General features: G+C 42.0%; 1 protein-coding gene across 9 annotated transcripts in view; it reads right to left on the reverse strand.

Annotated features, from left to right (window-relative positions):
- The window catches only part of NMNAT3 (nicotinamide nucleotide adenylyltransferase 3), a 109,852-nt gene that overhangs the window by 57,123 nt on the left and 30,906 nt on the right, over positions 1–21,823 (reverse strand). For 8 of the 9 annotated variants that reach the window (XM_061636754.1, XM_061636753.1, XM_061636755.1 and 5 more), the window contains one exon: positions 3,063–3,246. In XM_061636754.1, coding sequence (XP_061492738.1) covers positions 3,063–3,246 — 184 coding nt within the window. Of the gene's footprint in view, positions 1–3,062; positions 3,247–4,191; positions 4,284–21,823 lie in introns of all 9 variants that reach the window. The other variant, XM_061636749.1, reaches the window with a different exon arrangement.

Raw genomic sequence — 21,823 nt, forward strand, 5'->3', positions numbered from 1 at the left:
CATACTTTTGATCTACATAGTTGTTTTGTTGAAATTTAAGACAAATACATCCTTGAAGCATACAAAGGATGCTGCCCTTCCATGTTCAACTGAGCGTTGACACAGCCCCGTTTGGGGCCTCTCATAACACAGAAATGTAAAATGCATTCAGACACCCATTCAAAGCCATATTTGATTATGATGACAATGCCAGATAAAATGTTCTTATATGAAGAAAAGAAAAAAAAAGGGAAAAAAGCCAAAGTGGGCCTTCTAATAGGGTTAGGAATAGGGCTGCAACCTGTTCTAGACAGGGTTGCACTCCCCTTGAAGGATCAGCTTTGCAATTTGAGAGTACTCCTGGATCCTGTCCTGATGCTTGAATATCATGTGACTGTGGTAGCCAGGAGTACTTTTGGTCTACCAGCTGCACCCTTTCCTGGAAGCAGTTGAAATGGCCACATTGACACATGCATTGGTGACACTGAGGCTTGATTGCTGTAGCACATTCTACGTGGGCCTGCCTTTGAAAACAGTTCAGAAATTGCAGTTGGTTCAAAATGTGGCAGCCAGAATGCAGGGATCATATCACCCCTGTGCTTTATCAACTTTACTGGCTCCCAATTTTTTTCTGAATCCAATTCAAAGTATTGGTTCTGACCTTTAAAGCCCTAAGGGCTTTGCACCAATGTACCCGAGGGACCGCTTACATCCATATGTACCTGGCCATGATTTAAGATCAGCTGCCTCTGGCTTCCTTTGTGTGCCTGGAATGAAAGATATCAGACTGGCAGGTACATGAGGGCCTTTTCAGCCATGGCCCCCAAGCTTTGGAATACTCTACCCCAAGAAGCACGTTCTGCTCCCTCCCTGATGGTTTTCTGGAAACTTCTTGTTCCGGAGAGCCTTTGGGAGGGACTGAAGGTAGAACCTGAAACTGATTTTATTTCCCCCCTTTTGAGTTCTATCTCTTTAGTCCCTTTTAATATAACTCCCCCCATATTTCTTAACTGTACTTTATGTATTTTCATCTATTTTAATGTTTTTTGTGATTTTATTGTGTATGATTGTATTGTGAGCCGCCGAGTGCCCTATTGTAGGGTAGAAGGGCAGGATAGACATAGTTTATATAATAGTAATAATAAGTCTAAGGACTTCAGACTGTTCAAGTCACAGCCCTAGAAAGCACAAGAGACTTGGCACAAGGAGCAGATTTTTTTTTTTTACCACAGGAAAGTGAATAGTATCAGTCTGGGAAGAGGAAAAAAGGAATACTAAAATAGACTTTTGCCAAAGTGGCTGAAGGACAGAAGGAAGCAACAAAGAGCCATAGCTGTGAATGGACCTCGGACAATGAAACAGGTAATACAATGGGAAGGTGCCATATCAGCACCATGTATCGCATGAGATAGGACTGTAGTTCCCTTTACGTGTTACTTATGTGGATGGGTTCACATGAAAAAGGGATGGTGATCTTGTGCAGCTGGCCCTGCTCTCAACATCCCACAGCATCCTCCAAACACACCCTCATCTTCCATATGTTCACCATGGATGTCTGAGGTGGGAAAGCCTGTGTACGTAGATCTTTTTGGGCGCATCTACATGATGGTTTACTGTGTGTTTGGTGCTACTCACATCTCTTTTAAATTTGCATGGTTCACATGATGTTACTGGCAAACAGAAGCTATCATGCAGTTTCCCCCTTGTAAATCTGTACTAACCCAATTGACTGATAAAACGAAAAGGGGAGGAAAAAAGTCTCCACTCTTTCTCTAGCGGCTGCAGATACTTTGCTCCGATGCTTTTAGGTGGGTGTCAATTATTCCCCTCTCCACGCCCACTATCTCCTCCTCCCTTCTTTCATTTTGTTTCCTATGGGCTGACAAGCAACTTCTGGCTGCTCTCCTCTGTTCTGCTGGCCTTTTTTATGTTGCTGCAAACCATGCCTTTATTTTCTTTCCCCCCTAACTTGTGCACAAAAGCATAACACTGCTCAGACAAAGATTTGTATTTCATCTGTAGCCTATCAATCATAGGCAAGGAAAACAGATATTCACACTTCTGGGTTCTTTTTTTAAAGGAACCTACTGCAGCTGGTAGAACAGACTGAGTATGCTCGGTCACCTAGCAACCAGAGGGAGTGGAAATGTATAATTAGAGGGTGAGGCCACAAGGAAACAGCAAGACTAATCCTTCCCAGAGGAACACCTACTTCTGTGAATGGGAAAAACCAATTGGCAGCTAACATTCAGCAGGAACTGTGGATGGTGCGAATCTATTACGAAGGTAAAAGAAGTATATTTGCTACGAAGAAACGCTCCCATGTAGATGAGCTCTTCTACACACATAGACTTTCCCAGGAATTGAACCTTATCTGATCAGCATCTCAGGAAAGCCTATGCTCATAAAGGACAAGGTCTATGGGCATAGGCTTTCCTAGTTCAGATGTTCATGCCCAACCCTTGGATGGGGTTACAGAAGCTACAGGCCCAATTTGTTGGCTTTGTAGGACATATATATAAAAGTTTTACTAGGCCTAGCAATAATATAAAATAGAAATATTTATTTAGCTTTTCCTATTAAGCCATAATTGGAACTGTATGCGATGATTATAGAGTATTCTTCACACTGGGAAGGATTATTGTTGAAATGCTGGTATTTGAGATATAACACAGCATTCAGACTTTTCATGCAGTATCTCAACTTACTTTTGAAAGAAAATATAAACAAAACTTACTTAACCCTATGCACCAAGTGTGTATGTGTCAGAGAAAGAGAGAGATCACAGGAAGCTCCTTGTCCCTTTCCCATGAGATCAGCAACAGCATTCTGTAATCTCCAGTGTCAACAGCCTGCCACCTCTCCATTTCCCCAGTCCTTTTCAAAACTGGGAAAAGAGATTTTCGAAAACATAATATAAGACCCCACTTCCTTGAATTTTCTTAGCTCGTTCTGTCCTTGGTGTAGAATTTCACAGTGCTGGCTAAAGATTCCTAAAATACAGCTTTTCCATGCTACACTACCCCATGATTATTTTGAACCTCCTATATAAAAGCAACACACACACACAATACCATAATTACCTGAGAACTATTACTGTCTCACTCCATTGTCTTTGCTCACTCTCCCAACGATCCACTCTGATCCAGTCGGAGGTCTCCAATGCAAGCTGAGCCATGGCAATCCGATGTCTCGCTTCCACCAATCCTTGCTTTCCATAGTCATCACTAACTGGTGAAATTATACCTCCAATCACTCGGTACTTTCCTTGTTACAGAGGGGAAAAAAGAAAAGGCGGGGGAGCCACCGTCCTTTTATAGCTGTTTTGTAATTGTGATAAATGAGAAACTGAAAATTATGTAAACAATAAAAAGCATTGTTCCCTCTCTGTGATTAAACTGTTCAAAGTTCTGCTATTGAAGCGTTAACTCCATTAGATAGTACTAAAAGGAAAAGGGGATATGTGTAAAATCTTCTACAAATAGAAACATTTTTCATCTATAATGCATAGGATTAGACAGACTGAAGATAAGGTTAATGAATTTTTAGTTCAAGTAACTGTACCAGAACAGCTTCAAGATAGCTCAGTTGATGAATGTTTTAATTGACTAGTATTTATTTCTTAGTATCTGATGCACTCCAATTAACAAGATTATCATGCCTTATCCTCATGCTAAAGCAATGCCACATTTCTGTAGATGTTTCCTGCCACTCTGTTTAATAATGCAAGCCAAAGCATATCAGGACAACTGAGGGAGAAAATGGTTAATAAAATAGTTTTTTTAAAAAAAGACCAAGAATGCTATAGAAAACATCTTTAATTGAGCTTATCTGCTACAAAGATCTCCAACCATATGATTGACCATGCCAATTAAAATGGAAAAAGAAGGCCTTATTTTTCAACAGTGTAATGAAAGCACTGATGTAATGAGCTTTTCAAACGAGACTCTAAAGTCCTCAACTGAGGTTGGGGAAAGTCAATATGATCTTTTCTAAAACTTATCAAATTTATCCAAGTATAAATAACAAAGAAAGATTGCAGGAAGACAAGCTTTCATCCATCTGTTTCTCAACATTCTGTGCTGGATGAAAATGTCTAGCTACATAAATAATCACAAATATTCTCATGGGTTAACACTGGCAACAATGTCAACCTATAACTAATCAAATTTACAGTTACTTATTATGAACATATGAAACTGTACATCTTACCCAAGTTCAGCTGCTGGTTCATCTAGCCCAGTATTGTCTACTGACTGGGAGATTTTGAGTAGGGATCCTTCATCAGATACTGGGGAGTCAATCTGGGACCAAAAGAATGCAAGACATGCACTCTGCCACTCAGCCAATGATACCTCCCCTATTGCCCTTTTTATGCATTCCAACAATGACTAGGTTCTAAATGGCTTCACTTCAGTTTAACATACCTTTTTACACAACTGAAGGGGAGGGGAAAAAAGTCCTGGCCACAGCTTCTAATTATTCTGAAGGGTGCATACAATGGTGATCTATTCAAATTTACTAATCTCAGTTACTTGAAAACAAAGTTGTTAGAAATATCAAAAGTATTTTTTTAGATGTCTTTATCACTAATGTTTGAAAATGGAATGAAAAAAATTGTCCTATGGTCTTTTCCATCAAAGTAGAAAGGATGGTGGTATATATCCATCTGTCTAAAATAGTGCTATCCCAAAATCAGTTCTCCAATTTTTTAGATGTTTTCTTTTTAAAAAAGTAAAGAAAGAAAAGAAAAGAAAGGAGGCTTCTATTGTTATGTTTTTCTCAAGGCATTTTAGAATTTGGGGGCCATGAGGTTATAGTTTATTTATTTATTACATTTATATCTCACCCTTCCTTCCAGTAGGAGACCAGAGCGGCAAACAAAAACACTAAAAACACTCTAAAACATCATAAATACATACTTTAAAATATATTTAAAAACATCTTACATTTTTTTAAAAAGCTTTAAAAGCATCTTAAAAAGCAATTCCAACACAAGAGAAAGGTGTTGAAAGAGAAAGGTACTGAAAAGATAACACAGATGGTGCCTCTCTAATATTTAAAGGGAGGGAATTCCAAAGGGTAGGTGCTACTACACTAAAGGTCAGCTTCCTATGTTGTGCACAACAGATCTCTTCATGAGATGGTTTCTGTAGGAGGCTGTCACCTACAGAGTGAAGTGATTGATTTGGTTTATAAGGGATAAGATGGTCTTCCAGGTATCCTGGTCTCAAGCTGTATAAGGGCTTTGGACACCAAAATCAGAACCCTGAACTTCGCCTAGTAGCTAATGGACAGCCAGTGCAATTCTTTCAGTAGTGGACATGTTGGTGATATCCTGCCCGTGAGCAGTCACACAGCTGTATTTTGCACCAGCTGCAGCTTCCGGACCAACCCCAAGGACAGTCCCACATAGAGTAGTAGTAGTAGTGTTTATTACGGTCAAAGACCAGTATAAATACATACAAACACACAAAATATTAAAACAATTAAACAATTAAAATATAAGTTTAAAATTATTATACAAATGTAATAAGATGAGATTAGTTAGAGAGTTCAGTAGCCACTTACTTATAAAAATAGTTCATATATAATATTTGGCGTTTCACGATTTATAAGAAAGGGACCGATCAGTATTCAATACTACTATGTGGACGGGTATAGATTTTTCCTAATGGAAATACTTATGGCGCAAAATCTGGCTACAGACTCAGTGATATGAGCAGATTGTCCAGCAAGAAGATATTTAATAAAAAAAGCCTCATTTCTTCCTGGCAAGGAAATAATTAGCGGCTTGATCAAAAGGTTTCTGATTTCATGGTACAAGGAGCAATGGAAAAAGACATGGTTTAAAGATTCAACCTCCCCAGCATTACAAGGGCACAACCGATCACTATAAGGAATTTTGTTATATCTGCCCATCAAAATCGCGTTTGGTAGGCAGTTTAGCCTTGCCCACATAAATGCCTTCCTATGCTTCGGTATAAATAAATTAAAAAGATACGGCATTGGGAATTGGGGATTAGGATTGAATAAATGTTTGTTAATAAGAACAAGATGTTGTTGAAGATCCACATCTTTAACACATTGTAAAATTTGCTCTTTCGCTTTTGAAAGGCCCATGGTTAAAATTGCAGGGATTGAAAACCCCAAGGATGTTATTTTATTAGTAAGCATCATTTCCCATGTAGAATGAAATCTATCCTGCAAAATATAAGGTGCCAGGCCAATAGGACTAAATATTAGCTTAAGCCAAGTGCTAATTCTCAGGCACGAGATTCGTGCTTCTAAAGAAGATAATCCCGCTTCCATACGTAAGATGAAACTGAGGACACAAGTGGGAGCTGCAAAAATTGATCTAAGGAACATATTTTGAACAGCTTCCAGTTGAGCAAAGTTTGTATAAGTTGCTACTTGTGAACCGTATAGTAATTGGGGAATTATTTTAGCTTTGAAGATATTAATAGCAGGAATAGGGAGCTGTCCACCTTTATTATAATAAAATGATAATAATGCTTTCGTAGTTCTTTTTGCATTTAAAATAACCGACTTCATGTGTAAAGCCCATGAACCGCTTGATTGGAAGATCAAACCTAGATATTTAACTGCTTTGACCTGATCTATGGTATGACCATTGATTCTCCAAACGTGTTTAGCTCTTTTGTTGGTAAAGATCATTATTTTAGTTTTGTCATAGTTTATTATTAGCGATTCTGCAGAGCAAAAGGTGACTACACCCGCCAGCAGTCGCCTCAAGCCTACCAATGTTCTTGAAATTAGCAGAATATCGTCAGCATATAGCAGAATAGGTCTGGAGATTTCTGCTAATTTAGGGGAGTGTGAAACAATGGAATGCATCTGGCAAACAACAGAATTTATATAAATATTAAACAATAATGGGGCCAGAATGCAACCCTGTTTAACCCCCTTGTAGGTGGGAATGGGGTTAGTCAGTTGACCCATATGGTTGCATCGGACACGTAAATAAGTATTGTCGTACAGACCCCGAATTAATGTCAGTAGGCGGGTGTCAATATTAGTAGTGGCTAGTTTGGACCAGAGTCTTTCACTCGAGATAGTATCGAACGCTGTTTTCAGATCAATGAAAGCGGTAAACAACGCACTCCCAGACCTTCCCTTGTGCTTATCAACCAAGTGCTGGAGCACCAAAGTGTGGTCCAGCGTTGAGCGCCCCACACGGAAACCAGCTTGCTCCTGGGCTAATATTTCATTTTGTTCCACCCAGGCGCTTAGTTTGTCATATAAATGTGCGGAGTAGAGTTTGCTGACAATATTCAGTAAGCTAATGGGTCTGAAGTTGGCTGGATCATGAAGCGGGCCTTTTTTGTGGATTGGGATGATTATAGCTGTTCCCCAATCACTAGGTATTACCATTGAGTGATCTATATGCGTAAAAAAAGCCGCTAGTAGCGGGGCCCACCATTGTACATTAGTTTTAAACACTTCAGCTGGAATACTGTCTGGGCCTGGGGCCTTACTAGTCTTTAATTTGGATAAAAGTTCAAAAATCTCATTAGTATTGACCGGTTCCCATTCTGGGATATCTGTTGGCAGATCTTTAGAGCCTACCAAAATTTCGTCTTGATCATATAGTTTGTAAAAATAATTCTCCCAAACTTTGGGATGCACATAGTATCCCATATTGGAATGGAGTTTTGGCCAATTCTGTGACACAATATCCCAAAATGGCTTAGAATTTTTCAATCTTGAAACATATAAAAGCCGGTGCCAGGATTCTTGCAAACTCGATTTCTTTTTTTGTTTTAATAAATGTTTATACAGTTTTTTCTCATCACAGTATACTTGAAGCGAATCTGAATTACGGGATGCCTTGTATGCCTTAAATTTTGTTATTAAAGATTTTTTCCCCTTCAACACAGGCCTTATCAAACCAGGGTTTAGAACTAAAAGTTCTACTGTAAGGTTTGGTTTTGGAATTGGTTAATAATATTGATTGCAATATATTTGATAGTTGGTGAAAACATTGATATGAAACTGAGGGCTTAGAGGATGTAAGAATCTGATCTTTCAATACAAGCATATCAGGGGCAGAGAGTCTATCGTTGATCTCCCTCTCAAGTGTAGGTATCCATTTTACCCTTCTAGGATGGAATTCATAGGCTGTTTCAGCGAAAGTCTGGGGCTCCATTTGTAAAGGAGAATCCCAGACGATATCCAACTCAATAGGCGAGTGGTCAGTTTCAGGTCTTTCAGTACATTTAAAAGAGCTAATTGAATGATATAATTCGTGAGAAACAATCCCAATATCAATCACTGATGCCCCTCTACTTGATAAGAAGGTAAATTCTCCTTCTATATCGCTATATATAGTTCTCCCATTAAGTAAAATTAGGTTCAACCTAATAATCATATTTAATAGACAAAAACCAGCATGGGTTATGCCTAGATCTTTTGATTGTCTAATGGGAAAATCATTAGAATCGTCTATAAAGGGGACCACCTGATGAAATTTGGCGAATAGGGCCTCGTCTGATGGACCCATTCTGGCATTGAAGTCCCCTAATAAAACTAACAACGCCTCAGGGTAAAGTAGGAATAGATTCGATATTTTTCTAAGCTGGTAATCTTAGAGGCACCGGTTATTTTGTCTTTTGGTGGGGGCAAATAAACATTTACCAAAAGTAGTGCACGTTGAGATGACCTTATAATTACCACCACTGAGACTTCGGGCAGTGGCTCCACGTGTAAAATAGAGACCTGCAAAGCTGTTGAGATAAAAAGGGAAATACCACCCTTAGGGCAGCCACCTTTCATACTAGGAGCCGCCTTCAGCTGGTAAGCCAAAAAACCATCCAACCCAAAGTCGGTCGTCAACCAAGTTTCTTGCAAGAATAGAATATGTTGCTTTAGGAAAAAAAGACAGGCAGGATCGGCAATTACATTTTTCCATCCTGCAATGTTCCAAGAAAGAAGTTTCAAATTGGCAGCAGATGGATTCACTCCTTGTCAGATGTTTTCCGATAGAGCTTGCACTAAATTTGAGTTGGAACTTGAAGCTTGAGAGGCGACCAGAAATCCAGAGTGCACAGGACCACACTCAAGGGGTTTAACAAGAGAAGAATTTTGGAGAGCTCTACTATTAAAATTAAACACCGAGGTTGTTTCATTTGTTTGATCCTCAGTGTCTTTCAAAATATGTGGCCTGGTTGAAACACTGGGTGAAACATTTTCCGACTCAACGAAGGCACTAGGCGGGTTGCTAGGCATCTTCCCATTTTTTAATCTTAAAACCTTTAAGGCAGCTCTCAGCTTAGCTATTTTGGCTTCAATTTCATTTTGGTCGTTCTCCGTAAGCCTAGAATAAGTTTCGAGCAGAACAAGCTCTTCAGGAAGGAATTGTCCTTCAACAGCTGTTGCCTCCTTAGTAAAAACTTGGACGTCATCGGATTCCTTTGATGTTCCCGGGACAGAGTTCAAGACCATTAAGGGTCTTGCTTGATGAACAGCTCCTTTAAGTTCCTTCAAAGACCTCAATTTTGGGGAGAGGGAAGGATTCGGACAGTTATTATGATAGTTCATCAAATTCCACGGTTCGGCTACATTGTCAAAAACCCTCTTAACGATGAGGTTCAGAGATACCGTATATTCCGGCGTATAAGATGACTTTTTAACCCAGGAAAATCTTCACAAAAGTTGGGGGTCATCTTATACGCCGGGTGTCGTCTTATACGCCGGAATATAGTACCGTATTTCTCCTGCTTGCAGCCTGGCCCGGCGTCCCCTCCCCTGAGGGGAATCCCCATTGCTCCTCCGTCCCCGCCATCTCCTGCGCGGCCTCCTCCGCCGCAAAATGGCGGCCGGGGCGGGGAGCAGCAGCAGCAGCCTCCCCGCGTCCTTCTCCTCTGTGGCGGCCTCGCCTGCGCCGCCTCCCGCCGCCGCCGCCGCCGCCGCTCCTCCACCCGCGGCTGCTCAGGCGAGCGACGGGGCCACGGCGGCGGTGGCTGCTCCTCCTCGGGCGGCCAATGGCGGGCCGCTTTCGTTGTTCTCGCCGCCGCAGGCCGCGCCGGCGCCTCCGCTGACGCACAACCACCGGGCGGCAGCAGCAGCAGCCTCCCCGCGTCCTTCTCCTCCGTGGCGGCCTCGCCTGCGCCGCCTCCCGCCGCTGCTGCTGCTCCTCCGCCCGCGGCTGCTCAGGTGAGCGACGGGGCCACGGCCACGGCGGCTGCTCCTCCTCGGGCGGCCAACGGCGGGCCGCTTTCGCTGCTCTTGCCGCCGCAGGCCGCGCCGGCGCCTCCGCTGACGCGCAACCACCGGGCGGCGGCAGCAGCAGCGGGAGGCGGCGGAGGCGGGAACCCGCTGCCGACAGCTGCCCCTGCGGCCTCCTCCTCGGCGCCCTCCACCGCCGCCGCTGCCTCCGGCCTGCTGGCGCCGCGGGAGCCGGCCTACAACTGGCAGGCGACGAAGCCGACGGTGCAGGAGCGCTTCGCCTTCCTCTTCAAGAACGAGGTGCTCAGCGACATCCACTTCTTGGTGGGCAAAGGTCGGTGCGGGCTATGGGGCGAGGGGGCGCTGGCCACGCAGGGAAGAAAGGGGAGAGGGACGCTGGCTTTTTAAACGGGGATCAGGGTCTTTCTTGCGGCTGGGGGCAGGTTGCTATGGGGGCAAGCGGGTTGAAGAGTTGTGGCTGTGGTTGGGGGGCTGTTATTCCGGCGTATAAGATGACTTTTTAACCCAGGAAAATCTTCTCAAAAGTTGGGGGTCGTCTTATACGCCCAGTCGTCTTATACGCCGGAATATACGGTAATAAGGATGTTTTAAGGTCAAAAAGTAATTTAGCTTTTTCAGACTCATGAAAGGTTATTATCGCAGTGGCATTTCTGTAATTGTAAAATAGATAGTCGATGTTAGCTATGTCCATACTATAAAAGGAACCTGGTGTTAAAGCAGATAAAGTCATTATTAAATGTTGTCTCCTTTCTTGTTGATGAAACAAACCTCTAGGTTTTGGGTAATTTAATATTGCCAGTTTTGTTTTATTCAGAATCAATTTCCAAGGGCTTGATTTGGTCTTAAGAGAGACACACTGATTATTATCCTTTTCCACTTGTAGCAATCTATTCTGATTTTTATCTTGGGCATAGAAAGAAATGTTTAAATCTTTTGGATCATTTTCAGTATCTTGACGAATCTGGGCAGAGATAATCCCAGGTGTAGAGATCTGAATGGGGTTTGCACAGGTGGTGATTTTATGCTTGCGTTTTTTGGATTTTCATTTTCTTTTTGGCTTGGTCTTATTAGGAGTGGTTTTGGAAGGCTCCAGTAGCCTAAATAATTTGCCAAAGTTCATACGGCGTTTGTTACGAGCCCGCTCGGTTTTCTGATTTTTACTCTTTTTCTTTTGCATTAGTGCTGGTTTCTTCGCATATGACAATTTATTGGCCGATGGATGGGCTTCTCTTTGTATGTGATGTTTATCATACAAAGGTATCTTAGTAATACCGGGTTCCTCGATTCTTTGAACAGTATTAAGTTGTCCTACTAAATTAGCAATGAGAGTTGTGAGAGTTGTTAATAAAGAATTGGATTCAGCCACAAAATTAGATATTTGATTCATGGACTGAGTCATCACTTGACACCAGTTTTCATTTATCATAATAGAACGGGAATTTAGAGAACTTTGGTTCTTGAAATCGTCGTGGAATGACCTACTTGTCTGCAACCAGCTAGTATCCTTGGCATAGCAAGATGAAGATTCAAGAGGTGGCATCGAGCTGTGTTCACTTAGAGCTGGAGACTCTAGATTCTTATCGGTATAAAATAAATTTGATACATCATCATCTCCCATTACTTCGGCCAATTCTTGCGCCAAATTTGGTTGGACCTCACATTGGGTTAGTAAACCCATCGAAGAGTGCTTATTTATAGTCCAATCGTTAACTTCGTTGGTGACCCCAGCTTCATCTGGAACTTCAGAAGTATCCTGATTATGCTCAATTTGATCCCTTCTTTTCTCGTGATGGTAATAACTGGTTATTTTGGACTGTTTCGCTCTGTCGAAGGAGTGTGTAGAATCAGAGTTCAGCGTAAGTCCTAGTTCCTTATAATTTTTCCTGGTGAGGACCATTTTGAAAGCTTTGAACCAGCTTGAAAGGTTACAAATTTTAATAGTCGAGAGGATGTCGGATTTCTCTAGTCTCAAAAGTGTTGAACGAATTTTTATATGGATTTGCTGGCAAGAAGATGTTTGCAGAGGAATTTAAAACAATGAATATCCCTTTAACTGCTCTAGCGTCCATGAGCTTGGTACTTTCAAATCAGTACGCAGTTAAATTAAGAGCAAAAACGTTTATAATATATTGTAGATTGTGAAAGCAAAATCAGATAAAGCACATTTGTTCCGTAGTTTAAGGACACTTATTCACTCAGTCAATTGGAAATGCTTAAAGGAGTAAAGCAAATGTTTACTTTCCCCGGCCTTATGAGGCTTGCAAAAGAACTCGCTAAAGACCTTGGTAAACTGCCACACAGGTCTAATCTTCAGACGGTGTTATTTATGTTGACTCAAGGACAGTTTAGTGATAAAAATATAACTGAGGAAGGTATTTTAATGAGGAGTTTGCCAGCAAAAAGCAGAGCTGCTAAAAAACTCACCTGTCATCGTTAATGGCTGACCGGAAAGTCCCACATAGAGTGTATTACAGCAATCCAGCCTGGAGATTACCAATGCATGGACAACAGTGGTCAGTCTATGCCAGTCCAGAAATAGCCACAGCTGTCTTGCTAGCCAAAGCTGGTAAAACACACACCTAACCACTGAGGTTACCTGGGCCTCTAGCGACAAAGCTGGATATAGCAGCATCCCCAGACTATGAACCTGTTATTTCAGGGGGAGTACGACCCCATCCAAAGCAAGCAACTGACCAATTCTCCGAACTTGGGAACCACCATCTTGCTGGGATTCTTTCAGTTTACTGGTCCTCATCCAGCCCATCCTTGAGTCCATGCACCAGTCCTGGGCTTGCATGGCCTCTCCTGATTCAGATGTTAGCCAAGAAATAGTGCTGGGTATCATCAGCGTACTGCTGACACTGCACCGCAAATTATAGTTGTGAGGTAGCCAAGGGTGGTGGATGTGTTTTCTTTCCAGAAAACATTTTTCTACCACTCTGCACCTCCCTGGTTGCTCAGACTTCCTGATCTGAAAAGCATCCTGTAGGATATCTTTCCCTGGACTTTAACTGAAGCATGGACATCTGTTGGGGATGCAGAATGTAGGCTACTGGTGAATGATTTGGAGAAGAAAAAAGGACACTCACAAGCACACCTTGTTTTCCTCAAAATTAAGGTATGACAAAAACTTTGTACTCCACCCATGGAAATTTCATGGCATTTTTTCCTTCTCTGATATTTTCCAAATGCAAATTCTTTTCTCACTAACCGATGGGAATGGTTGGGGGGGGGGAAGTGGTAGAAATTCTCAGCCTAGGACTAGTCTAAAGATCCAATTTGAAATGGCAAAAAAAAGAGAGAATGCATGTGACTTGGCACAGAACTCTCTGGCATGTACACAACTGCTTTACCTCCCCCCAGTCTGTACTCAGACAGCACTTTTCTCTCAGCAGGGCTCTAATATTGGGTTGGGAGGAAAGCACCTGGTAAGCCATGGGTAGAGGGCAGTTTCTGCACTCCTCACTGGTGCTATTTTATTCAGACCTGTGTGATTGTGGCAGGTCCAGCCACAAACACTATCTAGCTCATGGAATACCAGGAAAATGTAAGATGCTTATGGGTTTTTTTTATGCTCTACCCAAATATCCACATGCAATAGTTGGGGGAAATGATTCAGAAGCTGTGATTCCATTGTTATTGGAATGCCAATGAAACTCAGAATTTCTTGTCTCTTCCATCGCAGCCCAGGGAGGCTCTGGAAGTCCTGAAGTGATGTCTGAGAACAGTAATGGCCTCAATGTAGGTGAAGAAAACAAAGCTTAATTCAGTGAAGAAGAAATCCTCTTGGTCAGTACAACTGTTGGTCAACATATGGCATGTTTGGAATGGGATTGCCCTCCACTTGAACAATCAGTTTTGCAGTTTAGGAGCACTTCTGGACCTGGATGCTCAGGCGACAGCTGTAGCTGGAATGGTAGACCTGGGCATAGTCACACAAAGCTTAGGTTGCATACATTTAGAATACTGCAATGCAATTTCTCTGCAGGGAGCTGCCTTTGAAGAACATCCAGAAATTTCAGCTGGTTTAAAACAGCTTCACTGGCTCCTGGTTACTTGTAAGCTCAATTACAAATGGTGGTCATTACCTTTTAAAGCCCAAAACAGCTTAGGACCAGACTACCTAAAATAACTGCCTTCTACCACATGCATCTTGTCATTCTCTCAGATCATCTGGGAAGGCCTTCTTAAGTATTCCATCAACAACTGAATTTTAGTTAGCTGGAATACAGTATATAATAGGGCTTTCTCGCTAACTATCTAGGAGGTGTGGAGTGTATCTACCCTTACAAGTTCTCCCTAAATGACTTTTCACTCAATATTGATCTTTAGAAGCTAATTTACATTAGGATCTCTAGAAGCTTTTGGCCTGCTGAACATTACATTTGGATTTGTTTTTCTGTCTAGCTGCCTGCTGTTGCCTATCCTTGTATGTATTTTAAAAGACTTCGTAATTGCTGTCTTTTAAAATTATTAGCTGATGTAAGGTTAGGTGCCTCTAATTGAGGCAGAAAGGTTATAGTTTTTTTAAAATCTTAATATTGGATTTTCTGGTTTATACTTTCTTGTAGGTATTATCTTCTGACTTCCTGGAACTGCTCATTTTAAGCTAGGGCAGCCTCTGAATTTCAGAAGTCCTCTTACTATCATTTAAGTACCTGTAAATTCTGCCAGTACCCAGGAAAAGATCTCTAAGAAAAAATATTGCCTAATGTGTCTGTCCCCACATGACGCACCATTACATAATAAAAGTAGCAATATCCTTATCTATCTTCCCGGCAAACAATTGCTCTGAAACTCTCCAAAATCTCAGGGCTAGCAAATACTTCGGAATATTTGCTAGCATATTTTGTAAGTAGGAACAATCTGTAAACTAACTCCGACAGATTATTTTTCGAATCTATTTTGGTAGGTTCCAGTAATGGGCACTCTAGACTTTCCCAAAGTAATTTATGGCCTCACTTCAGATCTACACTTTACCAGAAAGTGCAAACCTTTCTATTGAAGTTAAAATCTGAAGTGAGGACAAAAATGGCATAATGTTGATTGGTGACTCCAGGTCACACTGGCTACAATTAAACTTAAAAATTAGTTTCCCTACTTCTAGCCTGAGGTAGAGAAATAAAAACTTCCCTGAATTGTAGGTTGATTTTACAGCCATTCTAAATGTAAAGTCAGCATCTTGAGTGTGAAAGCTGTGTAAAAGTTTAAGATTGCCTCTTCCAGACTAAGGGCTCCTTCATAAGTTGCTGTAGTAGAATCAAAGCCACTTTGCTGAGTTCCTCCACACCTTCCAGGAAGGCAACTATAACCAGAGCTTGGAAGTTACTTTTTTTGGACTACAACTCCCATCAGCCCAATCCAGTGGCCATGCTGGCTGGGGCAGATGGGAGTTGTAGTTTTAAAAAAGTAACTTTTCCAAGCTCTGCCTATAACCATCCTAATCTCAGCAGACAGATTGTTCCTACTTAGAACATGAAGAGCCCAGTAGAATCATCCTTCTGACAGGGATGAGAGAGGGATCCGTCAAACTTGGATTCCACAGCAGACTCATCTGATTCAATATGAACCAGATCATGAGTCCTGTTCAGAATCCACAGTCCTTTGGATCCTTTATGAGGCGATCCATGGACTGTAGTGCTGCCTGGTCTTTTCCTTTTGCATTTTTAAAAAACATAGACCAGCTGTCTGGAGTGGCTAATTTATGAGGTTCCTTGATACCATGTGCTATGCATTAAAATACTGCAAGTCCCCCTGAGACTTTTAGATGGGGTAGCCATACAATTTCCCAAAGTAGCAATGGAACATCATCAAGTCCCATCGCTCCCAGGGGGACTTGCAATATTTCAATACAGAATGTGCAGCAACAAGACGGCCCACTCGCTAGCTGCTCCAGCCAGCTGGATTATCTTTTTTTAAAAGATGTAAAAGCACATCACTGCAGCCCTCAGTCCAGCTCGTAACTACTTTTATTTTTCTTCACAAATGTTTCCTTTGTGTTTCCCTGTGGGTTTTTAAGGATTTCCCTTAGTCCTGTCCCCATGCAGAACTGGGATGGACCAGACTTTAATGGATCCATCCTTCCCAGTCCTTACATTAAAAGGCCAACTAATCTAACTCACCAGACTCGAACTTATACACTTCTCTTAAGTTTTGCAATGCAGTTTTGATTCAAAAATGTGAACAAAAATTGATATTTTATGGAAAAATGCTATTATAGAGGAAAATGGAATGAAAAAGCATACAAAATGTATTTTAGGGGTAGAATGCATATAAAATGTGTACAAAATGCTTAGAATGTAAACACAAAATGTTCATGCCTTTTTCAATCCATGAAAAACAGAATGGACCTGATTGAGCACATGCAAAACTGACATAAAAATGGAAATCGGCTGAACCATCCATCTCTTCCTGCTGGTTGGGAGGGGGAGGATGGTTACACTATGGTCGTGGTCATTCTATGCAGGGAGTGAGTTTGCAAGCCTTGCCAGGGTACTACGATCACCTACCTGCATTCCCAGATGCATTGATGAGACCAAGACAGTATTGGTTATATCAACTGCACAGGGGCCTTTTGGATCATGCAACCACATGCTTGCTTGTGGCCAAGGTGGCCACTGTGCACCAATGAACCTGACCCTGACTCTGTCACTTACAGCTTTTGAGATACATTTTAATGATCAGACTATCTCCAGGAAAACCTTCAAATAAGAGATATTGATCCTGTTGACTGAAACTGATACAGGGTCAGCAATACTGTTCCTTCCTCCACATGAGCTGGATCATGTTCTATGTGCACAATGAAGACAAAGATTGGCAATACTGCAGGATTTAAATACAATTTATTTGTGTGTGAGTGTGTGTGTGAGTGAGTGAGTGAGAGAGAGAGAGAGAGAGAGAGAGAGAGAGAATGTATGTGGTTCGTTAAAGCTACACCAAGAGCAGGAATATAAAGTAATAAATTTACATATTTATAATATGTCTTTCCGCACTCCCTAAGCTCTGAAGGGTTGAAGAAGGCACTGTTGCTATCTTAAGTAGAATTATCAGATTACACTCTAACCTTTTCTCTAGATTACACAGAAATATCTTATCATGCAGTATTTAATTTTCTGAAGCTTCATCCTGTAATGGAAAATCAAAGTAAAACTCATGCCAGCAACTGCTGTGACATTAATTAAATCTGACACTAACCTGGCACCTGGGATCAAGCATTTTCTTTTTTCAGTTGCATAGCTGTTAGTTTAAGTATGTTGAAAATCCCTGACAAAAAAAGGTGGAAGGAAGGAGAGGTATTAAATAGCACACATCTCTCCAGTCTCTGTCAGATATCTGGGACCTGAATATGCATTCAGCATCTGTTAATGAGGATTAAAGGGCAACTTTTCATATTGTTGCTATCAGGATTACATCTTGCTCTGGAAAGGATCTTACATTTGCAGGCAACCAGTGGACAGTTGGCTACTACTGTACAGATATCTATCCCAGGTAGAAGGGACAGTCTTCAGAATGAATACATAACTGGACAGGCGGCTCTGCAATGGGATTTTGCAATGTGTGTCACATCACCTGGTGATGACTCTTAAAGAATATATATACGAAAAGAACCATGATGCTTGGGGCACATGCATGATGCCCAGATGGCCTGTTGTGCACTGGGATAGCGCTGGTCCCTTTGGATATACCCACATGACCAGCTTCTAGTCATTTCTCGCAGATATCCAGTCTGTTGTGATTTACAGAAAGTAAGGGAAATGGACTATTCTCTATGCAAGGGATAGTTTCCCCCACAATTGCTACTGATATTAAAGAGAAAGGTGATGCCATATTTTCTGTATTTTGTGATCTTTTATTATCAGTACTCCATTTGGGCCCCCAAACTGGATCAAAAGGGACAACCTCCCTGAAGTCTTGTACTATCCTTTCCTGATTACTGACCTGCCTCATCTCTGTTATTGGAGCTTTTTAAAAAATGGTTTTTAATGTTGATTATATGCCACTGCAACTAACCACTTGCTGACCATTTAAACCCACAGAGTTGGCTCACTCAATTTCTTTCAGCAGATACTTAAAGTTTATTCCTGCCCAATCCCAGTATCTCACCATTCCCCCACCTTTCAGTGACAACTGATACCCTTAAAAGTTCCAGAATCTTATTAGGGAATTACAGTGTTCAGAATTCTCATCAATTCTGTTGGTATATGACAGTGAATATGTTAAACCAGAACATCCTTGTATTCAAACAATGTTAATGATAATGCTTAAACCCAGAAATTAGATTAAATATTCCTTAGAGAAACTCAGGACATGTTATCAGGGAAACTGACACAAGATGTTCCAACATCTTTTATTTATTTATTTATTACCCATCTTTTCTCTAAGGAGCTCAAGGTGGTGTAAAAACATGATTCCCCCCTTCCCGATTTTATCCTCATAAGAACCCTAAGAGGTAGGTTAGGCTTAGAGACAGTGACTTGCCCAGGGCCACCCAGTGAGCTTCACAGCCAAGTGGGGATTTGAACCCTGGTTGCCCAGGTCCCAGTTTGACACTCTAACCACTGCACCACACTGGCTCACTTTGGATGAAATCCACCCACGTTGCAGATAGATTTCCTCCTGACAATAAATGGAGCTCTACTTTATTTTCTATCATTTCTAGACTGTATATAATTAAGTTTATGTAACACAATGGTTATGTGGTTTATTCTTCATTTGGAAAAGGAGAGCATAAAAGTACTTATTTGCTTATGTAATAATTTAAAGTAATTAAAGAGTACTGAAAGTCATCACAACATCATTGGGGCTCTCAATTGCTTCCCAGGCCCAACAAATTTCCTGGAATACCTATGGATACTTTGGTCACCTTCCAGCCCTGCCTTCCCACAATGGAAACAGCATATGGAATAGGATGCTATGATAATTATACTTTGCAGTACTCCATGTTTCAAAGCAAGGTTGAATTTATAAGCCTACCCCACCCTACCCCACAAAGAGTGTTAATGAAGAGCAAATCTGCCCAGAGGCAGATATGTGTATGTGTGGACAATAAAGTAAAACTCACAGTGATCAAAATTTCTGAGCAAAAAGAACTAGTGTATCATATTACATATTAAATATTAGGCAGGCGCCATATCTGCTATCTTTTAGGTGCCTTTTGAAGACTTTCCTCTTTCAACAAGCCTTTTATGTTGAGACCTATCCCAGTCTGCATCTGTGTTAGAATTGCTTTTAATATGTTTTCTTTAATAATGTTTTTACCCCTTTTTTAAAAAGATGTTTTTAAAGCTTTTTAAAAATGTTTTTTAACGTTGTTTTGTTTTAATGTATTTTAAGGTCTTTTTATGATGTTTTAAAGTGTTTTTAGAGTTTGTTTGCTGCCCTGGGCTCCTGCTGGGAGGAAGGGCGGGATATAAATCAAATAATAAATACCGTATATTCCGGCGTATAAGATGACTTTTTAACCCCGGAAAATCTTCTCCAAAGTCGGGTGTCGTCTTATACGCCAGGTGTCGTCTTATACGCCGGAATATACAGGTACTTCGCCAACTGAGGCATTGCTGTCTTCTACAAGAAACAAAAGTGGGCGGGCCGAGGAAGGGCTCCCAAACTGACCCCGGAGACGCTTGGCGGGCACGTGAGTCTAAAACATTAAGTCTACGGCTGCAAACGCCACCGGAGTATCGCCGCGCCTTACACCCTACGGGTGGCGCAGTGGTCCAAACACAACTAAGGGAGGAAGAAGCCAGCCAAGGAAGGAAGGAAAGGAAGGAGCGGAAGTAGTTCGCGCGCCTGCGCGTAGGAGGCGGGGGGGCAGCTTGCGGCTGCCTGTGGTAGGGAGTTAAAAAAAAAAACCAACCACAAACCGGCTCGCCGCTGTGAGGAAAAAAGCACCGGGTGCCTTGGGCGGCGGTGGCGGAGCCTTCTCCTCCTCCTCCTCCCCGCTTCGGCCATGAGCGTCGCAGTGCTGGTTTCTCCCGCGCTGCCGCCACCGGGGCCGCTGCCTCCGCTGCGCTGCCCGCCAGCACGGGCCCCACCGCCGCCGCCGAGAGCTTCGAGGAGGAGGAGCTGGACAGCCCCGCCGATGAAGAGGATGGAGAGCGTAGCGGCCGCGCGCGGGATTCCGACGAAGGTGAGGCTTTCTCCTTGTCTCTTTCCCGCCGATGACCGGTGGCCCCGATCCGGTGTCGCGCCGGCCTTCTCGGGCCGAGTTCTACCGGGCTTGCTGCCCGAGTCAGTGTGCCTGCGGGGGTGCCGTTCGGCCCTGCTTCGTCCTGACTCGAGAGTAGCCCCATGGAAACTAGTAGAGGTAGCTGGCTTAGTTGCACCAATTTCAGTGGGTCTCTTCTGAGTAGCGTCGGATGCAGCCCTAAGCACCGCCCGGTACCATTGGGCTTACTCTTGAGTCAGTGCGCACATAGGATTTTATCCAGTGTTAGTTCTACCCAGAGTAGACCTACTGAAACCAATGGGGCCTGTCTAACTGAGGCCCTTCAGTTGGTTTATGCCAAGTAAGGGCCGAACCCAGGAAAGTCTTCTCAAAAGTTGGGGGTCGTCTTATACGCCCAGTCGCCTTATACGCCGGAATATACGGTAAATAAAATATGTGCTTTAAAAATCTGATCAAATCACGCACCATTTTGAAACGTATAAGCCTAATAAGAAATTAATTATGTTGGTTTGTTTGCACAGATGAGATCTGCATTTTTCCCAAAATAATGAGATCATACAGTTAAGAGACTAAAAAGAAGAAAGAATGGTGTTAGATCTGAGTCTCTCAGCCTGATCTAAGATTTGCTGCGCAAGCAAATACATTCTAGGGATTAGCTGCAATACCAATCAATGCAAATGCACAAACTACCTCAAAACAAACACACATCCAAGTGGCATGATTCAGGTATTACTGATGTGGAAGCATAAAGATTTAGGGTTGGGGATTGAACACACTTTGACAAAGAATTTTTGTTTCAGTTTGGTAAGAAACTAATTGCCTTCTTGCTAGTTTATGTCTGAGGCTTCCTCCTGTTCCCATGAAGACAGATGAGGAAGAAATGAATTTATGAAAAGAGACACACTCCATATGTTTCAAGACAGAAGAAATGTATGAAAAAATGACAGAGCAAGCTTCATAATATTATGATACAAGTCACTAATATTGCAGATTCTTAATCGGAAAGGGAATTTTCAACAATCAGCACATTGTTCATGGATTTATTAAAGCATATCTGCTAAACAGGTGGCAAAGCCATGGGATATGTTGATTTGACATGTTCATGTGCAAGTTCATTAGATTATTCAGAATAGGTAAAATTGCATATCTATTAATTCAGTAAAGGAGGAGCAAAGGGCATGGGAGATCTAACAGCCAATATCAGAGGAAAGAGCTGTAACTCTGTGGTAGAGCCCTTGCTCTGATGCAAAAGGTCCTGGGTTCAGTCTCTGGCATCTTCCGTTCTAGTTGGGGAAGACAACTATTTGAAACTCTGGACAACTGCTGCCAGTCATGTGTAGACAAGAGTGAGTTAGGTAGACAATGGTCTGCCTAAACATAAGGCAAATTCATATGCTCCTAATATTAAGAGTCCAGAATCTTTGCTGTAGGTTTACATTTTTCTCACTCTCTTGACTCTTCTCTCAT

This window comes from Rhineura floridana, chromosome 7, assembly GCF_030035675.1.
Source record: "Rhineura floridana isolate rRhiFlo1 chromosome 7, rRhiFlo1.hap2, whole genome shotgun sequence".
NCBI lineage: Eukaryota > Metazoa > Chordata > Lepidosauria > Squamata > Rhineuridae > Rhineura > Rhineura floridana.